Source organism: Stegastes partitus, unplaced genomic scaffold, assembly GCF_000690725.1.
Source record: "Stegastes partitus isolate 25-593 unplaced genomic scaffold, Stegastes_partitus-1.0.2 Scaffold1866, whole genome shotgun sequence".
Lineage (NCBI taxonomy): Eukaryota > Metazoa > Chordata > Actinopteri > Pomacentridae > Stegastes > Stegastes partitus.
In genome coordinates this window covers 35,743-59,837 of record NW_007579597.1, presented here as the reverse complement: position 1 = coordinate 59,837, position 24,095 = coordinate 35,743, and the positions used below count along the sequence as shown (strand labels likewise).

Here is a 24,095-nt window from a genome sequence, read left to right as displayed (position 1 = left end):
GACACTGAGACGGTGAGAGTATGTTTATGAGGTCGGATTAACAGGTCTTTGGCTTCCACCAGAACTCAGCCAGCAAAGATTAACCAAGCCCTTAAAGCATGGGTTATTAGTGCTGGACTCTGTGCCCCACTTCTTCGAAATGTCTATTAAGAGTAAAGTTCACACTGGCTGGTGTTGATAACACACAAAGGTTGCTCACTCCCAGGCTTGGCCTCATTCTTTCTTTCTGTATATAAATGCTTTGCATAATTCTCCATAAGGTATTGTGTGACTTGGTTCTCCCACAAGACTTGCTAACCTTGTAAGTCAGTGTTTTGAGACATTTTGTGTTGCTCATAGCTGTAAAACATGTTGGGTGGCCATGATTTTCAATTTAGCAGCCATAGGAGCAGAAAAGCAGAAAAAACACAGCTACGTCGTCTGTAGTGTGGAAGCACATATGCACATATACGTACACAGATGCGCTAAAGAATGAGCCTCCACAGACGCACTCTGAGGCTCCTCTCCACATATCTTTCAGTCCCATTCACTGCTACAACCCTCTGAGGAATCTGAGTTGCTGTCCACATTACTGAATGATTACCTGAACCAAGGCCTCTTCCTCCCAGTCCACTGGAAACTGCTGCACCTCAGAGGCCATCTTGGCTCTTCCTGTTTGTCATCACTCTCCAAGATAATTGATTCATTGCCCATAATGCCCATCTGGTAGCAGACAGAAGGGATAACCTTTCACATACTGTAAGGCTGGCTGGAAAATGTCGGTGCTATACTGTATTGTTAAAACGCACAACATAATGATATTTCCCTCTAATATAGTCCAAGAAACACGGCTGGTTTATGTAAAGAGACCAGATAAAGGTATAATGTGTGCCGCAGTCTGACCTGAGATCAGAACTTTTGTCATCTCCACAGATGGACAAGTTTTAAATAAGGTAATAAGATAATTGAATCTAAAATCAGCAGTGAAAGGAAACTCACATGACTAATTTAGACGATAAGACAAAGTTTGTTTTTGAATGTCTGAGTCTTTTCATGCTCAGGTGGCACATCAAAGAGGAAATATTTCTGTCTGGGCTCTTGATAGGTCCTCATGATTAGATTGCACGTATATATGAAGGCATGTTGTCGAGTCTGGTACGCAATCTCACTGTGTTTGTATAGTTAAACCCCACCATATAACCTGTGAGTAATATCAGAGCGGACATAGCTCACCAGATTTGACTAAATCTCTGGAATATTTTCCCAGCATGCCACATCTTTCTGTCATGTTTCACCTCCGAGAGCAAAATCAAGATCTGTCTTGAAGTAGGGTTGACTCATGAGAGATGTTTTAACTTGAGGGCACAATGACCTTACTGTGAAGGTGTCTTTTTAAGCCTCCACCCACTATCTGTATTTATTCTAACTTGTCTATTAGAGAGGCAGCTGCCTTACAGCTGAGGTTAATATGCCCTCAAGCTTGACTCACCGTTTTCCACTTTCCACTGTTCACCACAGCCGGCAAACAATGGTAGCAATTCGCTGTCAGCATTGAACCAACGACAGTTTGAATGAAAAGAGAGGGATGTGTAAATTTTGCGCTTTGGCTGCACCACTATGCGCTTTTGTTTCCGGACACACTACGGCAGGTTATATGTCACTCACACAGGCACTATAAACAAGACTGTCCACACCTTCCACCTACAAAGTGGAGCTAATAAATCTCGTGCTGACGGTAAACATCGTGTTCCAGCACAGGGACTTGGAGAGGTATAATCCCTGTACTTCAAAGTTCTGTGGAGTGTTAAAAGGCGCTGATGTAGGGAGTGTCCGGGTGAGTGGACAAAAAGATCAGTTCCATCACCAAGGGGTCACTTTGTGTGTCTGTTTTTGTATGTGTGGTGCCCAGACTTGTCACGGGTCACCGTCTGACTGCTTCACTCTTTCTCTTCACGTGGATCGGCTCACTTTTTCGGAGCTGAGTACACGTCTCAGGTGTCAGCCATAACTCATATATACATTATTAACGATCCCGCTGTTAAATTCCAGGTGAAAAACATTCAAATATACCTGAACATGAAGCTGTAGGATACATTTTCTGTGTTTAGACTAAAAACACCGTCTGTTAAATCGTCTGTGCCGCCGCTACTGTCTCTGCTTTGTTTTGTCTCCAGCACCATGACACAGCTCTGATATGATCTAATATTTTGCTTTTCTGTCTATGTGTGTCTAGGCTTCTTGCAGGAGCACCCAAAGAGAAAGCCAAAGCTCTACGAAATGTCAATGAAACAGGTGCAGTTTACTCCTGCCCCATGACCACAGACTCCACCGACTGCTCCAGAATGGACCTGGTCAGCACAAGTAAGCATGAGGCTGAGCTCTCTGACGTGATTAGTTGTTTTGGTATTTAGCAGGGGAATGCAGAGTCGCAGTGCTATAACAGATTTAAGCGAGCCTAAGGAATTAGCACTGATGTGAAAACATGACTGGAGCCACGTCAACAGCGCTGTGACGCTGGGAGAGTTTCATTGAGATAAATTCTGATATGAACGCTTACAGTTAAATATTTAGTAGGTATGATGTTTATTCTCTAACACTAGGCGAACACCACATAAAAAGTGCAGCTGAGGTGGATGAGAATGTCATTAGTTTTGCAGGTATTTCTTGAATGCCAAAGTACCGTCCAAAAAAACCCGACGGTGGCGCGAGATGAGAACTCGGAGAATCACCTAAATTATTACAGTTCATCCTGTTGGTGAACATGAATATTGGCACTAGATACTGTGGAAATACGTCCAGTAGAGGTTGACATTTCACACAAAACCATTAATTCTAGTAGAAAAGTTTCACGAAAGGAATTGCGTTTCATCTTTTGGCGATTCGATAAACCTGTAAAACAATTTCATGCCAAACCGTCCAGTAGCTGTTTTGATATTTCCAGCTCCCACTGTGTGATCACCCACTGATTTGTGGACTAACGTTTGGAGGCCTTGAGTTTTGAATTTGGCTTTTTGAATTTTTGCTCTAAATGGGATCAGAATTGACAAAATTAACATTGTGCTGTACTAAAAAAGAATTTTAATTGTGCTTGAGACCATAAACTTATTAAGAAAATGTTTACTGAGGTAATAAATGCAGCAAAAAAAATAGAATCATTTTCTCATAGACTTCTATACAGTCCAGGTTCTTTTTACACCTAGAGTCACTCCCTGCTGGATCTTAGAAATGCCTTCACTTCTCAGATCCAGAGGCTACGTCCACCTTTTATGTACAGTCTACGGTCTGGACCAAAGTGCACGATGGACTGTGAGGTAAAGCTGGTGTGACAACAAAAAACACTAAAATGTTGTATCTTGTGAGCAATCAAGTGATGTTGCACTTAATGAGACTTTTGTCAAACATAATTGCCACATTTTAAGCAGCAAAAGTTCACATGTCGTAGAGGGCAAACTCTCCAAAACCCTACATAAGGCACAACTCACCCAAAAGCATTTTTGATAGACCCTCCCTACCTACCTGGGAATGACATTTTTCGAATGCCATGATCCCAGTTTTTTTGTTGAAAAAATTCCCCCAAACTCAAGCCAAGATAGGTCTAGTTTTCACAGGGTTTATCTTCACTGACTTGCCAAAGCTTCCTTTAGAGCCACAGAGCACATTACATAATTTTATTAAAGGCTGAAGGGTCCCAGTGAGGACATCCAGGATCTTTCTGTGTGGAGTTTGCATGTTCTCCCTGTGCAGCGTGGGTTCTCTCCGGGTTCTCCGGCTTCTTCCCACAGTCCAGAAACATGTTGAGGTTAATTGGTGATTCTAAATTGTCTGTAGGTGTGAATGTGAGTGTGCTTGGTTGTCTGTCTCTAAGTGTAGCCCTGTGATAGACTGGTGACCTGTCCAGGGTGTCCCCTGCCTTCACCCTAAGTCAACTGGGATAGACTCCAGCCCCCCAAGACCCTAGTGAGGATTAAGCGGTGTAGATAATGGATGGATGGATTAGTTCTCTTTATGAAACAGACCTTATTGTGTAATACAGGTGTACTGCTGCAACACATGCATGCACTGAAGTGAAGTTCCTTGATTGTCAAGTGAGGAACTGAAAATAATAACCTTTAAAGAACAGTCAAGTAACTTCCTCTTTTACAGTCAGGACAGAGCTGGTGTGTCAGACAATCTCAATTTCCCCTCATGCCTCGTAGCATTCAGGATAATTCGCTGCACCTACGTGACGAGCTCAAACATAAAAACTCTGAAAGTGCATCATTTCTTAATTGATGGTTCTTAACTGATAGACTTAGACCCCCCCTCTGCCTCCACTCATACCCTCAGGGCTACAAGTAGGAGCCATAATAGGAGGATTCTGCATCACTTTTAATGTTGAGGTTAGGATGACTGCTGCTGCCGTCACAGCACATTTTTGTGGTTAATATTTGTCGGGGCATGATCCAGTGTGAATGAAGCTTCACTGTTTGGGTTGGTTTCCCTTTGACTCTGTGCACCATAGTCATGCTTTATGTTGCTTTCAGTCTTTCAGATGATCTAACACAGCGGACTATGTACTGTCACGCTTCACATTAAAAAGCTGGTTGTGAACTCTCAGCGTTAAAGGTGTGTAATCTCTAAATAAAACACAAAGCAGTGAAACAAAAACGCGCTTTATACCATCAAAAACAAATAAATGTAGACAGTCCTAAGCCAGTGCTTGTCTAATTAGCTCGCTGTCAGGACCAACCTGCTAACAGTTTCCAACTTGTACTTCAACACTTGACCCAAGCCGTGTGACACATCCACAGCAAATCCTTCCGAGATGGTGGAGGGCATGTGGTTGGGCGTGACGGTGGCCAGTCAGAGGGGTCAGCCGGCGGGACGCGTGCTGGTGAGATGACACCCTGTTTCATTCTGTTAGTCAGTGACACTGAGCGTAGAGGGGGTGCGATGACACCCTGGTTATTTCATTATTTAGTGTCACAGACGACATAATTATTCATTCATCCTGTCAGCAGTTGCTCTTTTATTCACACAGCTGCTCTCGATATATACATGCATATCAGTAAATTAGCCCTTAACTCTCCCATTTAATTATTTACAATCATTTATTTTACCGGATCTCACATCTGACACTTCATTCATTGCTGGAAACGGTCACCATGAAAGCAGCAGCCTCTACACTCTTCTTCAAGCCCCTTTGTCATTCATTTTCATTCAGATTTTTACAACATTTCATATTTTGGATTGTGTTTGGCCAATAAATGGTGTAATTAAAATATTTAAAAATGTTCTTTTGCATTATACAACAGCATGGTGCGAACATCTTAACATGTTTGAATTACTTTTTAACAAAGATTGATATCTGGCAAAGAGACTGATTGTAATCGTATAAGACTATAATTAACTGTTGTTACATGTTTAATGTGCTCTACACAGTAGAAAGTCAGAGAGTTATTTTTTAATAATGTCAGCCTTGACTTAATCTCAGCAGAAATACATTCAATCGAGCTTTTTGATATGAAACATGTCCTTGGAACAATCCGTTCCCCAAATCACATTCCTCTCCAGGCATGCGGGCATCGCTATGTGAAGATCGTGAAAGGCGGCACAGAGGAGCAGCGGCGGATGATAGGAAAGTGTTTTGTGAGGAGCAACGACCTGACCTTCGACTCCAACGACGAGTGGCAGACTCACAGCTACGAGGTCTGCAACCCCAACCTCGACATGGAGTTCGAGGGCATGTGCAACATGGGCATCTCCGGCGGCATGACAGAAACTGATGTGTACGTGGGCGCGACGGGCAGCTACATGTGGCAAGGTGGGAGCTGATGCCAAAAACTGTGTTTTGTTACTTAATGCTGAAATAATAAGCTGGTTTCACTGAGGGGGATTAAAACTCTGTGCAAGTCTGCTGAATTCTGGTGTTGGTCTAACACTGGGATTATTCTCTGTCTGGAAAACTGTGTGAAGCTGATTTTGAATTTGCTTTGTGATTCTGCTTCGGTATGAAGGAAATGTTCATGTAACGTGGAGAAACCCGGAACCAGGGTACGAATGGGACTCTGCTGACCTAAACTTTGGACAGCTGAAAAGACGATACATTTATATGGGTAAGTATTTGTTTATCTGTCCATCATTAACACAATATTTGTTGGTATTCTTTATAGACTTTTATACTATGTTAAGTACATTTTCTGATAAGTTGATGTATTTTTGGTTCCAAATGCATGAGAATTAAAAAAATAAAAATGTAAAAAGTACAATCCCTGTCACCTAAACCCAATGGCCTGGGGTACAAAGGACCCCAAAAGTCCTGAATAGGGTTAAAAATGAGAAATCACTGGCAGGCATAAGTTATAACTGACTTTCCTCTGCTTTCGAGTGTGAATCTCAAACACTTTCTCTCACAGGCTACTCAGTTCTTGAAGAGAAGAAGCTGCTGAGCCTTGACGACTACACGCTGGTGACAGGAGCTCCCAGGGACGAGTCCAAGGGATCTGTGATATTAGCGAAGAAGACCAGCTTCGAGCAGGTGCAAACCATCCCCGGCGAACAAGTGGGCTCCTACTTCGGAAACAGCCTGGCAGTCACCGACCTCAACAATGACGAGTGCGTTTCCACACACCAGATAGAGTGAAACTGATTCTGCTTTGTTATGTTCTTGTATATATTTAAAAGATTGGCACACCATCTCTTGTTTGAATCTCATATTATGCAAGCTGGGAATCAAATTTGCCTGCAAATGAACAAGAATCAGTGCATTAACATTACAAGGAGCCAAAAAAAAAACCAGCTGCTTCTTCTCCAAACTCACAGATGGAAAAGAAGAAAAACACAAGTAATCTGTTTCCACGTGTCTGTAGGTTGACCGTAACTGTATCTGTATCTTGAGCTGTCTCATGCTTGAATGCTTTGTGGCTATGAACAGCTCTGTTATGCGGAGAATGCACGACACTGATGTACTGAGAGAAGAAAACCCGTCCTTTCAGCAGCTCAGATAAGGTGTTCATCATGACATCATGGGGAAATCACGTGCCTCCCTTTAATGCACCAAAGACACCTGGCGGGCCTGTAGCATTATCGGGATTATGTTCATTCGACATGCAGGGAATATAATGTTTAACTTTATTTATATAGCACCTTCATACAAACATGCATTAGAATTTAAAAGCAAAGTTCATAGCATTAGGCTATAAGATGAAATAAAAGCCAAAAGAATCATGCTGACGTGTATTTCACAGTTTAGGAGCATAAAAACAGAAACTGGCCTTTATGGGACACATAAGAAAGATTTAAAAGAAAAGCAGTGGAGGACCTTAATGATCTGAGTGGAGCATAAAATAAAATCACTGGTTTAGGAAGAAGCAAGGTTTTATCAAGCTTAATAAACAAGTATGTTGGATCGTATTTGAAATGTTTTCTTCTGGCAAGTTTACGAATGCATGTATTTTTATAACAAGATAGATTTCTCTCCTGCCTTTCTCCAGTTGGAATGACCTGATCGTGGGGGCACCGTTTTACTTTGACCGTATGAAGGATCAGGGAGGAGCCGTGTACATTTTCATGAACGAGAACGGATCTTTCCAGAATAAATCCACCGTGGTGCTGAAGGGTCCGTCCGACTCTGGGTTCGGCATCGCGGTGGCTGCCATTGGGGATATCAACCAAGATGGATTCCAAGGTACGACTCTGAACGCAGCATTGGTTTTACACTTACATGTGATGAACGTATGAGTAATGCGAGTTTTCAGAGCTCCAAATGGACAAATCCAACTTCATGGCCGGACTGCAGGTTATGGTTTACCAAAGGAATTTATGAAATTGTTGTGAAGTAATAATCCCAGCAGGGAAACACAAAGTCCACAGTTGCTTTCCAGACTAATAAAATTGTACTATGCTGCCACCTAGAGCACTAATATGTTCCTACACAGACCTTGCTCAGATCATTTTTAGCAGCTTGCCTTTGTTTTCTCAAAATATTTTACCTTTACTGCTGATGTCTGCAGACTTTGCAGTGGGGGCACCATTCACCGGCACAGGAAAGGTCTACATATGGATGGGAAGTAAAAAAGGAATCTCAGAGGAGGCCAGTCAGGTAATATCTGGAATTCTGTGATGGACAGTTCAAACTTGATACCATGTACCTCTACATGTATAAATCCTGCGTGTCACTGGCGCCCTCTGCAGGTGATCGAGGGTAAGTCGTTGGGATTCAAGACCTTCGGCTACTCCATCAATGGAGGGATGGACATGGACGACAACAGTTACCCCGACATGCTGGTGGGCTCTCTGGACGACCGCGTCGCCCTGCTCAGGTAGAAACTATGAAAATATCCAACTAAATAAACAACGCAATGTCTCTTTTTTGTTGTTCAAGTTAAAATATTTGCATATTCTGTGTGTTAACAGCGTCTAGTGCAAGTTGGATTTGTTGAATCCTTTCAGAGGCCTCTCACTAAACAGAAAATTCAGTTCAGTTCAAATAATTTTATTTATTCCCGAGGGGCAATTCAAAGGCTCACTGAGTATTTAATATAAAGACATAAAAAAAAGCAACAACAACAATAAACCACATCCTAAATATTACATTACATTACATGCACATTAGCAGGGAGTCAGTGGGTCAGAGATGGTTATGCATTAAGAACAGCATCAACCATCTGAACCTCACGCAGTTCCTGGGTGTTTTATTCATTCCTGTCACATTTTTGTCGACCGGTGTGTCGTTTTTCACTACAACATCCTCCCAGTAGTCAGAAATCATATTCTGTTCAGTATGAAAAAGTTGTTATGCTGTAAATCATATTAAAAAAAAAAAAAAAGTTGAATTTCTTTGACAATTTAATTTGCAAAAATTTAAAAAACACCTGGGATGAGCATAGAAATCATTTTTCCAAGTGCCCAGAGGTGTTAGCTATACTGGGAATAATGGTAATTTTACTACTTAGATTTTAAATATGTTTTCATACTTGTCTAATATCTGGTCAGCCTAGTTCAGCTGAAACGTCCCAGACCTCTTGTTACGTGACTAATGGTCACAGCAGAGTTGCCAGTGACAGAAACCGGCTAGAGAAAAGGATTTACTTTTTTTTGTAAAATTTTAATAAAGAAATGTAGAAGAGATTTTGAATATATATTACTATTTTAAGCTTAAATTGGTTTCATGATGGAGCTGCATGTCACAGATGATTAGTTCAAAGACCGTTGTTAAGTTGAAAATCCAATGATTCTTTTTGTTTGTACAGTTTCTGGCTCTGACAAATGCTGGCATTTTGCAGATTGTTTAAAGATCATCGGGGTTTAAGTCAAGTGAAAGGATTAGTTCTTGAAAAGATCTGTGAAGAAAAACATTTTCAATTGCCACCAGTAAAAATACAATCACTAATCAATCATGTGAAAATGTTTCTCACTTTGTTCATTGCAATCTTTTGTCTGAAATTGGTCAATATGTTCACATGTTTCATATGATGATATAACTCGGGTATTACACGGTAACAGTTTGATTGATTTTATTCATATCTTGGTTTTCAGAGCTCGGCCGGTCGTCCACTTAACTAAAGACTTTACTGTCAAACCCAAGATTGTGGATCCGAATAAGTGTTCTGGAAATAAATCATGGTGAGATGTCATCTTAGAATCTTTAATTCTGATCCTTATGTGGCTTTTGAACAAACTGTTTGACTTTTCTTTGTACTTCACAGCATCACAGTTACTCTGTGTATGTCCTTCACGCTAAGCAATGGAAACAAAGACTTCAAGAAAGATATCGGTAAGAAGTTTTTTTTCCACATACGTTACCGAATTATTGTGCAAATAAATGTGTTTAAGTTGCTATAAAACAAACTGAGATACTGATTCACTGGCTGCTCACAGATCCTGATGTGAATTCTTGATTTCATTGTTATTATTATTATTTACTGAACACATGAGCTGGTTGAAAAGTTCCATGACACTGTGTGTGTTTGCACTTTGTAAAGCGGTGAAGTACACAGTGGAGGCCGACATGGAGAGAAGAAGAAGCCCTCGCGTTCGTTTCCAGGGTAGTAATGGTGACACATTCACTGGCGTCCTGAGCCTTTCGTCTTCCAAACGCAAGTGTCATGATCTGTCACTGTCTGTGGTGGTAAGTCTCCGATCAAGTATGTTGCATGTGTGTGTTAGTGTATGTGCACGTGTTTGTTAAGTGACGTTTAAACAGCTTTATTTGACAAGCTGCATTCATCTAATGGTCATGTGCCTATTGAGACTAGAATATAATTCTTGGATGGATTTACAGGGGCCTGTGAGGGACAAACTGGAACCAGTGGTCTTTTCCCTCAACATGTCATTACAAGAACAAAAACCGAAATCCAGACGCTCGCTACAGAACTTGGACTCATTCCCAATTTTTAGCCAGGAGCAGAAGCTCACCCAAAGGGCCGAGGTATGGAGTGGTGCATAGACACTACAGTCACAGGCTATATTTTAGTGATGAATGCGTATACAGCTGATGTAATATGATGTTATTTGCATTTCTTTCAGATTAACTTTCAGAAGGAGTGCGGCTCAGACAACAAATGCAGCAGCAACCTACAGCTGACAGCACAGTTTGTTGATGATGACGAAAAGCCGTATCCCAGGTGATAACGATGTTCTAAATGATTCTTGACACATGCTTGATATTTGAAAACATTTTTGGAGATTAGCTTTCTTGTTCAGAATTACATGAGAAGATTGATACAATTGTCTGTACAGTAAATATGAAGATACTGACAGGACCCAGTTAGCATTAGCTTGGTGTAAAAACTGGAAAGAGTGTTATAACACACTACTTCTCACATTCATTTCATCCATTACAGTCACTTTTAGAGAGTTTGTTTCCTGTGCAATTGAGTTGTCAAGAACCCGAAATGTTAAACCAATTCATGGTGCTGTAACCCTCTGAAGAAATTTCTGGGCTTTTATTTCTTCTTCCACCTTTTTACTCAGTGTGGGCTCCTTTTTTTTACTGTCGTATGAAGTTCTGCATCTCTACAGAAACATAGCTTGAAGTATAGAGAGCTTAAAAATGTCTTTTGTGCAGTATGACTCAGCTGCAACGCCATGAATCATAAAAAAGAAAAGGCAAAAGTTACATTTCTTAGATTTTTTATTTTTTTTATTTTTAAATAGAAAAACATCTGGAATCAAACAACATTGTTCCAATTGCCCACAGATGTTATCAATATTAGAAAAAGAGTGGGTCTGAATATTATAGATATTTTACTACTTCAGTTTTAGGTCTCTTTCCATGTGCGTTTCCTTTCTGCTCGGTGAAAACACAGCCTGCAGTTCAGCCAAAAAGTCCCTGAATTGTTGTGATGTGACTGTTGGTCACAGCTGAGCCTATCATGGCTTCAGGGTTTATAGAGAAGTGCAGATTGTTTTGGTTTTTGCAGAAAGTGGTTAGAGCAAACAGTTTGGGTTATTTTTGTTCCTCTACATATAACAAGGGCCTGCAAGGTGGCTCAATGGTTAGCACCGCTGCCTTGCAGCTAGAAGATCCCTGGTTTGCGTCCCTGTTAGGACGCCCAGGATCTTTCCATGTGGAGTTTGCATGTTTCCTCCCCCCTGTGCAGCGTGGGTTCTCTCCAGGTTCTCCGGCTTCCTCCCACAGTCCAAAAACATGTTGAGGTTAATTGGTGATTCTAAATTGTCCTGAGGTGTGAATGTGAGTGTGATGATGGATGGATGGATGTAACAAATGAGTAGTGCAATGATCATTAGATAGTTGAAAAGCCAACAAATCTTCTGTGTTGTCTGTGTCCAGGAAGGGCAAATTCCAGGTGCTCCAGTTCAACAGCAATATAAAGCTATTGAAGCTGCAGGTGGTGGTGACAAACGCTCCTGCTCCCGGGAAGCTGGCTGAGGACGCCCACCAGGCGGAGGTCAACATCACCATCCCTGATGCACTGAAATACTCTGGTGTCCGATCTGCGGCGGTATGTCCACTGGAGGGCAGCAGATGACTGAGAAATGCACATTCAGTTTCTTACAATGATTTTTTTTTTTCTTTTTTTTTGCGAATTGCTTACATTGTATAATTATTCTTTCTGATTATCGTAAAGATGTAAAATGGCTTCACTTAAATCTTTACACATACTTACACATGCATCTCCAGCCACTTGGTCTCCTTCAATAATAACAATTAATATTTGGGTTTAACATGTATATTGTGTGTTTAGGACCATGATGTGCGATGCGAGTTTAACCCTACATTTCCCCACGTCATTTGTGACCTGGCGAATCCACTCAAAGGCAACGAAAACGTAGGTTTGAATAGCTCATTTTATCTCCCGGATTTTGACTTAATAATGTGCTCACACTTCTCGTTTGCTTGCCATCACGACTAGGTGTCTCTGCAGATCAACTTCCAGCCATCAGGGATCAACCTGTACACAGAAGAGATCGAGTCTCAGTTGCTCCTGTCAACGTAAGAGCTTCATTTTGTTGTTGCATTTTGTATTTTGTATTTTTTTTACCTACATCTAAACATGGAGAACAAGTGTCTATAAGACTGTACAATGTTTTTGGAACAACTTTAGATTTCCTTTTTATCTCTGTGACCCAGTTTGACGCCACAGTATTGCATTTTATAGCTGTTCCTCTTTTTGTAACTGAAGGAAAGTTTATTTCAATTCCTTGGTATTGCTAGTAGTTCCTTGGTGTTATGACTCATACATAACCACTAGATATATAAACGCTGGGACACAATGTTGTAACAAGGTTCATTTCTTCAGTCTCAGTGAGCAGAGTGACCTGCGGCCTGTGCCTGTGGCCATGCTGATAGAAAACACCATCCTCCCCATCTTCTCCATGTGAGTCCCTTTACATAACAGCTCATGACGTCCTGTACATACAGCCAAGAACGTGCATGGACGCTGAAGTGTCACATCACATTATCTTCCGCATCAGTTTTCTTCTCTCGCACAGTGTAAAAATCCTTTCTCACTCTTGTTCTATCCAGAGAGAAACAACTGGTGCAAACTAAATTTGGTGGCACGGTGATGGGCGAGTCAGCCATGGTCAACACCAGTGACGTGGGCAGTCTGGTGGAGTTCACCTTCGTCGTGAGTCACGTCCACCGCTCAGAGATTATATTAGACCTCCAGGATCGTATATTGCATCTATAACGTGTGTTCTGCTCACCCACATTTCCCTCATCCACACCCTGTCTTTGAAGCCAGCCCTTCAGAAGTTTAATATTGCGTGGGGAAGGGATTATTATGTGAGCCATTGGTTTGTGGTGTAAGCATGTGCAGGGGTGGATGCTGTTTAGGAGTTCTGTTATTTTACACCCTATTGTTATTTCACACAATCAGATCTGCTGAAGTTCTTTTTTTGTGTGTGTGTGTTTGAGCTGTTGCTGATTTTTTGTTACCAGGTGAACATGACTGGAGAACCGCTAGGAGACATGGGGACGCTGGCGGTGGAGTTTGAGTGGCCCTTTGAGGTCGCCAATGGCAAGTGGCTGCTGTACCTGACGAAGATCCTTGTTAAGGGGGAATCAGAAACGGAGTGTAACCCAGGTGGAGACGTTGTCAACGAGCTTAACCTAACTGTAAGGTTCTTTTCTTAGGCTTTGGTTTAGAGCCAAAATATTGCTTTGTCCTTAATAGTCACATTATTTTGTCACATTATTTGGATTGTTGGCCAAGTTTATCCCCAAATATCTTGGAAATCTTGCTCAGGATGACAGTAATTTCATTAGTGCTGCAGGGAGACATTACATCATGAACCAAAGTCTGACACAAATTAAAGTCCCCCTCAAGTCAAAATTAGCTTTCTTCTTTTTCCTACAGTGGAATGTTTGGGCTTCACTGTACAGAATGTGCAGAGATTGACACTTGAAGGCTGATTTCACGTTCATTGATGAAAGTTTACATTTTCTGTCTGAGGATGATTTGTTACGATACCAGCAGTTTGAAAGCCAGTCCTAGTCTCACATTTAGCATGCACAAGTATGATATGGGAACCTGAAGCCTCCATTGTGCAAAATTAACTTCACAGTGAAGTAAGAGACAGCTTTTGTCCAACAGTTAAACTTGTGAAATGAAAAACATCTTTGGATATTCCTGTATTCTGAAGTTTTTTGATGAGTTTATCAGATTCACTTCACTTTTCTTTATAAAAATGGGAATATTTTTGACACATTGGCTTCCTTATTCCAGAGGCTTAGAGAAAATAAAGCAGTGTGACACTTTATATTCATATTATATATTTATAAAACATAGTTAAATGTGCTTGAGCCTGACTGCCGTCGAGTGTGTGTGAGCTGTTCACAGACTTGTTACATGTGCTGTAATTAATCCTGACGTCAGAGCTGAAGCAGTCTGAGCCGTATGAATAAACGTCAGCGGTAGAAAAGTGGTGTGAAAATGGTCTCAGTGCCAAACCACTGTTCAGAAATACATTTTGGAAAAAAAACATCAGTGTCGCCACATACAAACCTCACAAAGCCCCAAATAGAAAATCACAATGCGTGCGGCCTTTATATAGACCATAGAAATGACAAATGCTATTCTGGGCAGAATTTGGTCATGTCTTTATCAAAACCAGTAATTAGTTCTCTGATGTAATGTCTCTGTCTCCTCTTCTTCCTTCTTTCATTTTCCCTTTCTCCCTCTCTTGTCCTCCAGTTGTCAGAGAGTGGACATAAGCGTACTAAACGGCAGATCGTAGTGGATGATCCAGCTGATCCGACCCGGCCACGTGTTATTGAGCCACAGGCGGCCATCACATTGCTGGGTCCTCGCAAAGAGTCCTACCTGTTGGTAAGAAATGGATTTACCGTAGACCTCATGTGCTACTAGATGTATTGTATTTGATTGTCAGAGTGAGGTCTCCACATTTGACTACCTAAGTGTGACAGACAGACGTTTAGCTAAGACAAAGTCACATCACCAGCAGATGATTGTCAACTGTGACGTTGCTTTCCCATATACGGAGCGAGTGCAAGGGAAGAGCAACACAAAGAGGAACAAAATGAGAACTTGTAGCAACTTTCAAGCTGAATGGTGCCGCAAGTAATATTAAAACATGATCATCAGAAGAGTAGAATTCATACACCGGAGGATTTTTACAAAAGTGATCACCAAGTTGGGGTGCACTGCTAGAAGATCGGACACCTGGGATCTTTCTGTGTGGAGTTTGCATGTTCTCCTCGTGCAGCGTGGGTTCTCTCCAGGTTCTCCGGGTTCCTCCCACAGTCCAAAAACATGCTGAGGTTAATTGGTGATTCTAAAGTCTGAAGACCACAAATGTTTGGCACTAAATTTCATTGTAATCGAATTTTCAGACACTTCACTCTAAATTACAAGTGCTGACTTGCTGGTGGCACTAAAAGTAAAATCAAGGAATAACCAAAGTCAGAATTATTTCACCTCTGGGGACCATAAATGTTTGTAGAAAAGTTCATGGCAACCTATCCAATTGTTGGTATTATGTTTCAGTCTGGACCAAAGTGGCAGGCTGACTGACAGAGCAAACATTGCCGTTCCTAAAGCCACACTACTATAGTGTGGTTAACCACTGCTAGCAACAGCCTACGTTTATTCCATAGACTTTATATAAAAGACTCGACAAAGGCTCTGGGTTTGAAAATTGAAACCAATGCAGAGATGACTTAGACCCGCATTCTTTCCAGTCGCCAGCAGGGGTCGACTCCTCTGATAGCAAAAAGAAGTGTGATTGTGTAGAAGTCAATGAGAAAATGACTCTACTTCTTAATTGATTTTTTCCTTCAGTAAATAGTTTCCTAATAAGTTTATCATCTCAATCACTAGTTTCCGTGGTAGTAAAACGTGGCGTTCTTGCGTCTGACATGTCACTACCACATAGGGATGTAACGTGTCCACAAGTTCTCAGTCAGATCCGCCCCTCGCTCGTCATGTCTGGTTTAAAAAGACCATAGTGAGGTCTAAATTCCAAACTTGAGGCTTTAAAGTGTGGTCCACAAACCAGTAGGTGACGTCATGGTTACATCCATCTTTTATCTATGGTCTATGGTCCAGACAGAAAAATCTCAACTGCTGCTGCATGGTTTGCCATGATTTGTTTTTTCACAGACACACCTATTGTCCTTTTTTTTTTTTGGAACTAGTGATTCTGAATGAACTGTCAACCGCTGTTGGATGGATTTGCGTGAATTGTGGTACCTATATTCAACCTACGTCAGAATGAACTATCATAACTTCTCTGGCTTTTTATCTATATTAGTGCTACTTTCAGGTCATTGTGCAAACAACAAATACCTACAAAACTAACTTCTGCCAGGTTGTCAGCCAGACCTACCTCTCAGTCATCACATTTGGATTCAAAAGACTAAGATAGCAATAGCCAAATTCCCAAACTTGAGGTCACAAATGAACCAATGGGTGATATCACTCAGGCTATTTCCACTTTTTTTTAAAAATAAACAATCTTTGGTTCCCTCAAAATATAATGTGGTGCATGTTTTTACAGATGCAGTAAAACAGTATACCTGACTTAACTGTTAAGTTATTACTAAGTTGTAGACGCATATTTTCTAAACCGTCAAATCCTGTGAGATGTCTTGCGTCCTGAAAACAAATTCTGCAGAAGCAAAAATAGTGTAACTCTCAATATTTGTTCACTTGTATAATCGTGCTTCTTTGTCATTTTGTCTTGAAGGATTGCTCCAAGGCGACGGCAAAATGCGTGACGTTTACCTGTCCACTGCTCAACATGACCAAATCAGCCAAGATCTATGTCCGGTCCAGGTTGTGGAACAGCACAATGCTGGAGGTCAGCCCACCAGCTACATCCACACGTTCAACACACACCAAAAAAAATGTTGTTTAGGACAGCTTTTTAGAAATTTTAAGGTGTTGCAGATATGGACCAATAATGGACCAACACAAATGCTTGGTACAGACCTTGTAATGTGAGACTAGAGCAGGGCAAACAGTAGTCTACAAGGTCCTTTCTTTGGTGTGAAACTGTTTACATGAGCTCTGAGCTTCTCCAAGTTTTGGCTTCTTTGTGAAAATGTTTTGATGTTGTGTGTGTGTGTTACCCTGCAGGACTATTTCAATGCGCTGAGAGTTACAGTCAGAGGTCAAGCAACGCTGAAGCTCATTACAGATAAACCGACATTAAAGATGAACAGACAGACCACCATGGTGCGTATTGATGACGATGACAAGGATAATGCTAATAACAAGAATGATTTGACATGAGTTTCTCCTCCTTTAATGTAGTTCGCAGTAGAAATAGAACCAGTGGAGGGAGTGGAGGTACCCTATGAGCTCCCCCTATGGATCATCATCTCTGCAGCTATAGCAGGAATCCTACTACTAGGAATCATCATTATTATACTATGGAAGGTGAGACTGACGGCACTCTTGTACGTACATGCCGTATTTATGCAGACACAAATTTTGAATACCTCTGAATCTCTCCACATGTACCCTCACCAAACACTTTCTTTGGATTAGCTGCCGACCCATTCATTTGACTGATCTATAAACTTCATCAGAGAGCCATTAGTCTAACCTTTGACTTCCCCCCCTTCATGCACCCACTTCCTCCTCCTCCTCCACCCCCAGTGTGGCTTCTTCCAAAGGGCCAGCAGGAGGGAGATGTATGAGGCCAAGGCCCAGAAGGCTGAGATGAAGATCCAGCCCTCTGAGACAGAGAGGCTGACTGAAGACTACTGAGGCTCCCATGTGTCTCCCAACAGCACACGCCATTGGGGCTTTTGGGTAAAAACACCCCTTCGAATGGATTTTCTGTAGATACTGTGAAGCCCCTTTCAGACATGTGGTCATTTCTATTAATCTGGCAACAACTGAAGATGTTGGCTTCATGGCGGAATCAGCACTCTGCTCACGTTAAAGCTGCAATAATCCTACGAGGTCGGACCAAGAAACGTATGCTGCCAGAATCACAGCACACGTTTCTAATTCACTGTGCTCTAAATTTCACACCTCTTAAGCCATAAAGTGAAATGTTCTTCAAAATGAAAATGAACTATGACGAAAACAAAGACTAACAGGTCAGCTTTATGATACTTAGAAAAAATGAACGTAAAGCGTTTTCTTTTTCATTATTATTTTTTTAAAATGCGTTCACGGTACATGAAGTTTAGTTGTCGCTTCCAGCTGTTTGAGTTTATTAAATACTTGCAACATCAGACAGCAGCATGGTCCCCATGAGCGTTTGAAACAACGGTGATTCTGATTATAAACTATGATCATTTTTGATTACTTGTACTTATTATTAGAAATGATTCCGGAAACCCAGAGACAGCAGACTCTGAAATGAAAATATCGTCTCCATCATGGGTTTGTCTGAATCAAGCCCTGAGGAACATTAATGGAAAACTTATATCAGAACAATCAAATGCTGTTGCTTAAACAGATTGGTCAGCAATGTCTGGCATGTCTGAAAAGGGCTTAAGCAACAACACTAAGCTTGGGGTGTGACTCAACTTGCCGCTTCACTTTTTGCCACTTCTAGCTTCTTCTAATCCAACTAACTTTTTCTTCCACTTTCTTTCCAGGCTAATTTGCTCTGTAAGGACCACCTAATGTCCTTTCTTTTTGCTACTTTATCTTCCTCTTCCATCTCACTCAGTAGGATACCGTGGGTGTTTCTGTCACCTAACTCAATTGTCCTCCGCCTCTGAATCCTAACTCTTCCTCTCAGCCTGTCGTTAATCCCAGCTCTCCTGCTGTTTTTTTTTTTTTGCGTATCCCCTTTAATGCCACCTTCGTCTTCTCTCTTCTTCTGCTAGCTTGGATTCTTCAAACGAGCCATCTACTACCGGATAATGCCAAAGCACCAGGGGGTGAAAATTCGCAGGGCTGAGCGCTATCAGTTTAATCTGGGATTTCAGCCTGAGGAGCCGCAGAAAAAGTACTGGATCACCAACTGGACAGAGATGCAGCATTACTACTACTGAGGCCTTTTGCTTTGAACCCTGAACCACTCACTGTCGCTCTAGTTCGACACGGGCCAAACAAAGGACACTGGGCTTGATCGAGCCACATGGACTTTGCAGGGCATGGACCAACTGCGCATAGTGCATTCCATTTTTTATTTTTATTTTATTTTAAATTTTTAGCAGATTTCAACAACTTTTTCCGTGCAATATACTGAACATTTTGTTTCAGAGATTGTAATTTGCAAAGTATTTTTCATGAATGCAGTGTTGTACATTGGAATCTGGGTTGCATTCAAGAGTAAATTGTAAATTGTTTCGATTATGTTATAATGTACTGAACATTGTGTCTGCATGTATAGTTTTATGTCTTGTCTTTTTTTTTTCTTTCTGTGAACCCTCTGAGAAAAATTGCTGGTCATTTGTCATGTTTATTTTCACTATGCCTGTTGTTTTTTTTTTCCTAATCAGGGGAATGAGTCAATTGATTTTCTGTGATTATATGTCCTTCCTGCTCTGTCCCAAGAAATCACTTTGCGCTCCGTGGTTGTTGCTTTGCAGATCATTTTTAAACTGCACTTAGAATATGTTGGCCAGCATCCACTCAGTTATGAGTGAACAAGCGATGTCTTCATGTGAATGTGTATGTCGGTGTTGGACGAGCATTACACACACGTTTCTCAAACTCAGTAACAGCTGTGGCACTGACATGTTTTTTAGGTTAGGGAGAAGCACTGTTTCTCTGATTCTAGGAAATCATGCTTTCACTTATGATTGAGTAATACACTTAATAGCCCCAGTGGACATGCTGTAATAGCCCCACAGTAAATTCCACAACAAAGCTTTGTAACAAGTTAAAAAGCAAAAGCTTCATATCTGTATGTATAATTACCATGGGAGAACACTTGATTACTATTTATTATTACCATCTTGAGCGAATACATGTGGATACCTTGAGAATCTTATACTGGGAGTCACAACACTGGATTAAACAACACATGGAACTTGGAGATGTTAAGCTCCAGCATACATAGGTACATATAAATTGTACACGTTATGTTAGATGAATGCATATGTGATTGGCCTTTGTTCGTTCACTGTCGCTAAGCTTTGTATTTTTTTTATACAAGACAGTAAGCTGAGTCTTGGATTGTTTCCAAGCCATTGTGGCCCCCATTGAGGTCAATGTGCAGCACTGAAGAGACTGGACTGAGAGAACGGTCTCTGATGGGACCAAGTGTTGCGTTACCGCTCTAGTCCGTGTTACCTGAGAGCCCGCAGGTACTCTGTTGTGTGACTGTGGCCGTTACAGAGGCTCCATTGACTCTGTGAGTAAAGAGGGAAGGGCTGAAACCAATGCACAAACTCTGTTTTCTGTGGCGGTGTTTTTTTTTTTTTGTACTGTGCAGTTTCAATGTAATTAAATTGTTTTTAACAATCTTCGTCATCCACTTATTAGAACATTCGAAAACACACAAGCAGAATAAATATTTAATGTCTTTATTATAGAAATGCAGAGGATTTAACAAAGAAAAACAAATCAAATATTCAAAAATGTGTACATGATGAATGACTTTACAAACAATCTTTTTAAAAACATATCCTCCCTAAACATTCAAATATTACAAATAAATTACAAAATTGTTATGTTCTTTTGCATAGGCAAAAAAATAATTTGAGTGTATACAATAAATATACAAGACTACAAAGGGAGGAAGACCAAAAAACAGGAGCAAATTTATTTGGATGTACTGCGGTACACAAAAACACTGATGTTCACATTGAGGTTGATAATGTGCTAGCTACAGTAAGTCAGGCCTTACTTTAGCCCTTCAGCCGTCACCGATGCCTAGTCTTTTTGCTTGAGCTCCATCGTGGATAAAGACTTTTCCGGCTTTCTTGACTTGCTGTACTTGTACCCAAGAAAGATGGTCGCCAGCAGGAGGACCAGGCCGATGACCAGCAGGACCCACTGTCCAGCTACGGCAGCTGCACTGTCCACATTCATACCCAGGAAGTCCACTGAGGTGCTCTCACTGGTGTCAACCGCTGTAGGAGACACACAGAAAGTACTGAATAAGAAACATGTTGGATAGTTTTATTGCTCATCCATTCATATTTATCAAGTTGCAGATTCTCCACAGGGGGGCGCTGTTCAGTTATTTTCAAACAGCTTCTTCCGCATTTGTGAAAGCTGTAGGGAAGGAAAGCAATAGCTACAGCAACTCAAACACACACCTGCACATATTTTGATTTGCTACATCAACTTAAATATGTGCATATGCTAACATCGCCACCTACAGGGCAACAAAAGTAACTGAAAGCTGACATCTTGTCACTGTCAGTATATAATGTATATCACATCCATGTTGTTTCTCTGCTATTACAGCCTGATATTTGTTTGTCTGAGTGCGTTTGTGTGCGCTTTTGTAGTTATCTATTTTGTACGTCTTGCTTTCCATAAGATATAATAATTGATGCAAACTGAGCACCCGTGGATGTTAAATTAAGCTCACGACTGTGGGACATCCACTAATATTATCATATTTTTGAGATTTTGTAAAATATTTGTTGTGAGAGTGACACAAAAAGAAGAAGGAGAATATTTCAATTGTTCCCAAGTTTACAGTCCAAATATTCATGGCCCAAAAACCCACAATGGCAAAAAAAAAAACTCTGATCCCACCCCAACTCTTTGTACACTCTGTCTGCACTTTGTCTGCAAAGTACAATAAGGACAATGGGATGCACTCATAGTAGTGTGACAGCTGTGCGCTTCTATTTTCAGCAGAAAACGTTTCTTCACTCTTGTTATGTGAACCTCAAACACACAAATAGCTGCTCAAAAAATAGAAAAGCGCACTTTTAATACACACTGTTTACTTAGCTAGACTAGATTTGACTTGTGCTGCCAACAGATGGCACATTCATATATCTTTAAACTGCTGGAACTATTAGTCTGATTGCAGGAAGGTAGCACAGGTTGGACTGAATAGGTCTGAAACTCCTCAAAATAAAATCTTCACAAAACACATCTCATAATGATCATCAAAAAAAGGTCAAATGCGGGGCAACTTGCTATTTGTCTGATATGTAAAGAAAAAGCTACTTTCATTTACCTCATTTATATCATTTCTACACTTATTTGTGTCTTTTTGCATGAATTCAAAATTCCTCAGTTGATCTCTTCAACCACAGCTGTGATCTCTTTTTTCCACTATCTCTTCCCAGCTCTTCCTTTCACTCTGTTGCTTATAATTTCATCAGTCTAATCTGTATACATCCTTTCAACAGGATCTCATCAGTAAAACAAGAGGAGCAGGAGATTGATTTCACAGTCAGCTTCAGCGGAGGAGAAAAACAAAATGAATGCCTCTGTGTGAATACATTATGCCTTTTCTTTCTGGGAAGAAGTTCAAAAATATTTGGCTTTAACAATGGAAAACTTATTTAAGATGAATTTCCCGCAAATACATGCATGTTTTTCTGTAGACGTAACAAAGTATGTGAATGCGTTAATCTACTGGACATACTTGACGGTTTCCAGTCGTAGTCGGGCCATCCACGAACATCGTGGTTCTTGTCGTTCTCTTTCTCCAGCCAATCAATGAGAGGTTGGAAATACTCCATGAGTGGTTGGGCACTCATACTGGGCTGGCCGGTGATCATGGCCATCGCCTCAGGCCACGGTTTACTGAAGCCCAGCTTCATCACATCACTGCAGACAGCAACACAAACCAGAGAGAAGGTCAGAGGAGATCAGGTTCAGTGATGCAGAGATAATTACACACATGTTACATGTTTTCAACTATTAAAAAGCAGAAATATAACTTGTATTCATATATATTAGATAATTATTATATATTATCAATAGCTAGTATTATTACTAACTGAGATCACTGTCTTTACGTCTGTCTTTACATATTTGACATTATAGCACTATTATCAATGGTTTAGAACCATCCTCTAACAAACATGGTTATAGGTGGGCACCCTTCGGTGTGTGTGTATATGTGCATACTAACCCCATCAGCTTCCCAGCCTCCTTAGATTGGTAGATATCGCAGGTATGCAAAGGCCCAGTATGTTTAGCAGCTTCACACAGAGCCTTGTGGAACTGGAACTGGATGACGAAGCTAACAAAGTACCTGAATAAAAGATCATAAAACAAGTCAGGATTGTGCTGCAGTGGCAGAGAAAATCTGGTACTGGTACTGTTACACCCCTTGGTCCTAATGGTGACTGATTGTTTGGAGCCATTGTGACTACGAGCACATCCTGTTTAACCGTGCATTTATCTTATCTATCCATAGATGATTGGAAACAGTTATCAGTCTGTCTGTACGCGATTATCATGTTCTTTGTTTGTTCTGTAGAATCAGGAAATTTTACCTGACATAGGGCACATTAGCAGGGATGTGGAACTTTGCACCTGGGTCGAAGTCATCCTCAGTGCGGGCTACAGGCGGACACAGTCCCTGGTACTTCATTCTGCAATGCAAATGAAGTATATTGTCATAGCTACTAAAGTAAACCTTTTACAAAGGCAATTTACTCCATACTCTATAAACCACTGACTCATTGTGATTAGCATTGCACTTGATAACTGTAAAAGAACTGATGAACTTTACCTGAGGTTCCACCATTCTTTGTTATACTCAGTCGATGGGATGCGTCCATCAAATACCTTCCACCTCCACTGGTCCATCAGGTAGCCGAAAGGCAGGAAGGCGATCTTGTCAAGTGCCATGCTCATCAGGAAGTTGATATCACTCTCTGTCAGAAACATCAAAATCATTGGTAAATGCTGTGTTGTGACACCCCATGCACTGACACTACGTTGTATTATATCAGGACAACTCACCAGGGTTGTTCTCAACTTTGTCCAGGAGGCCGATGCTCTGTAGATGTTTGGGTGTAGCCACAGACAGAGCCAGTACATCGCCGATGGCCTCATGGAAGCCAGGGTTGGCTCCATCGCGGAAAGACACAGGCTGGTCTTTGTACTGCAGGAAGTACTGGACGTGGCCCATCTCATGGTGCACCGTGACCAGGTCGTCCATAGTCACAACTGTGCACTGTTTGATCCTGGAAACACAAACAAAGCAACACAGGCAATGTGTCAAAGAAGAACCCAAGATTCTGTCTTACATCAATACACATAATAGTACTGAAGATTCATTCAAATATTCTCATACATTTTCGG

The 24,095-nt window shown here is 41.1% G+C and overlaps 2 protein-coding genes across 2 annotated transcripts in view; one reads left to right on the top strand and one right to left on the bottom strand.

The window, feature by feature from the left end:
• Window positions 1–18,830, top strand: part of itga3b (integrin, alpha 3b) — a 32,806-nt gene extending 13,976 nt beyond the window's left edge. Inside the window, exons 2-26 of the mRNA XM_008302735.1 lie at window positions 2,213–2,340; window positions 4,770–4,852; window positions 5,533–5,782; window positions 5,976–6,074; window positions 6,375–6,573; window positions 7,452–7,645; window positions 7,971–8,059; window positions 8,152–8,279; window positions 9,496–9,582; window positions 9,666–9,733; window positions 9,942–10,087; window positions 10,241–10,387; window positions 10,486–10,583; window positions 11,753–11,924; window positions 12,168–12,251; window positions 12,336–12,415; window positions 12,723–12,800; window positions 12,950–13,052; window positions 13,367–13,543; window positions 14,622–14,756; window positions 16,636–16,749; window positions 17,028–17,126; window positions 17,205–17,330; window positions 17,553–17,708; window positions 18,743–18,830. Coding sequence (XP_008300957.1) covers window positions 2,213–2,340; window positions 4,770–4,852; window positions 5,533–5,782; window positions 5,976–6,074; window positions 6,375–6,573; window positions 7,452–7,645; window positions 7,971–8,059; window positions 8,152–8,279; window positions 9,496–9,582; window positions 9,666–9,733; window positions 9,942–10,087; window positions 10,241–10,387; window positions 10,486–10,583; window positions 11,753–11,924; window positions 12,168–12,251; window positions 12,336–12,415; window positions 12,723–12,800; window positions 12,950–13,052; window positions 13,367–13,543; window positions 14,622–14,756; window positions 16,636–16,749; window positions 17,028–17,126; window positions 17,205–17,330; window positions 17,553–17,663 — 2,995 coding nt within the window. The 3' untranslated portion in view covers window positions 17,664–17,708; window positions 18,743–18,830. The remainder of the gene's footprint in view (window positions 1–2,212; window positions 2,341–4,769; window positions 4,853–5,532; window positions 5,783–5,975; window positions 6,075–6,374; window positions 6,574–7,451; window positions 7,646–7,970; window positions 8,060–8,151; window positions 8,280–9,495; window positions 9,583–9,665; window positions 9,734–9,941; window positions 10,088–10,240; window positions 10,388–10,485; window positions 10,584–11,752; window positions 11,925–12,167; window positions 12,252–12,335; window positions 12,416–12,722; window positions 12,801–12,949; window positions 13,053–13,366; window positions 13,544–14,621; window positions 14,757–16,635; window positions 16,750–17,027; window positions 17,127–17,204; window positions 17,331–17,552; window positions 17,709–18,742) is intronic.
• A 1,543-nt stretch (window positions 18,831–20,373) lies between these two features.
• Window positions 20,374–24,095, bottom strand: part of ace (angiotensin I converting enzyme (peptidyl-dipeptidase A) 1) — a 19,465-nt gene continuing 15,743 nt past the window's right edge. Inside the window, exons 15-20 of the mRNA XM_008302739.1 lie at window positions 23,754–23,977; window positions 23,521–23,665; window positions 23,282–23,380; window positions 22,915–23,037; window positions 22,423–22,607; window positions 20,374–20,938 (exon numbers count right to left, since the gene is read on the bottom strand). Coding sequence (XP_008300961.1) covers window positions 20,739–20,938; window positions 22,423–22,607; window positions 22,915–23,037; window positions 23,282–23,380; window positions 23,521–23,665; window positions 23,754–23,977 — 976 coding nt within the window. The 3' untranslated portion in view covers window positions 20,374–20,738. The remainder of the gene's footprint in view (window positions 20,939–22,422; window positions 22,608–22,914; window positions 23,038–23,281; window positions 23,381–23,520; window positions 23,666–23,753; window positions 23,978–24,095) is intronic.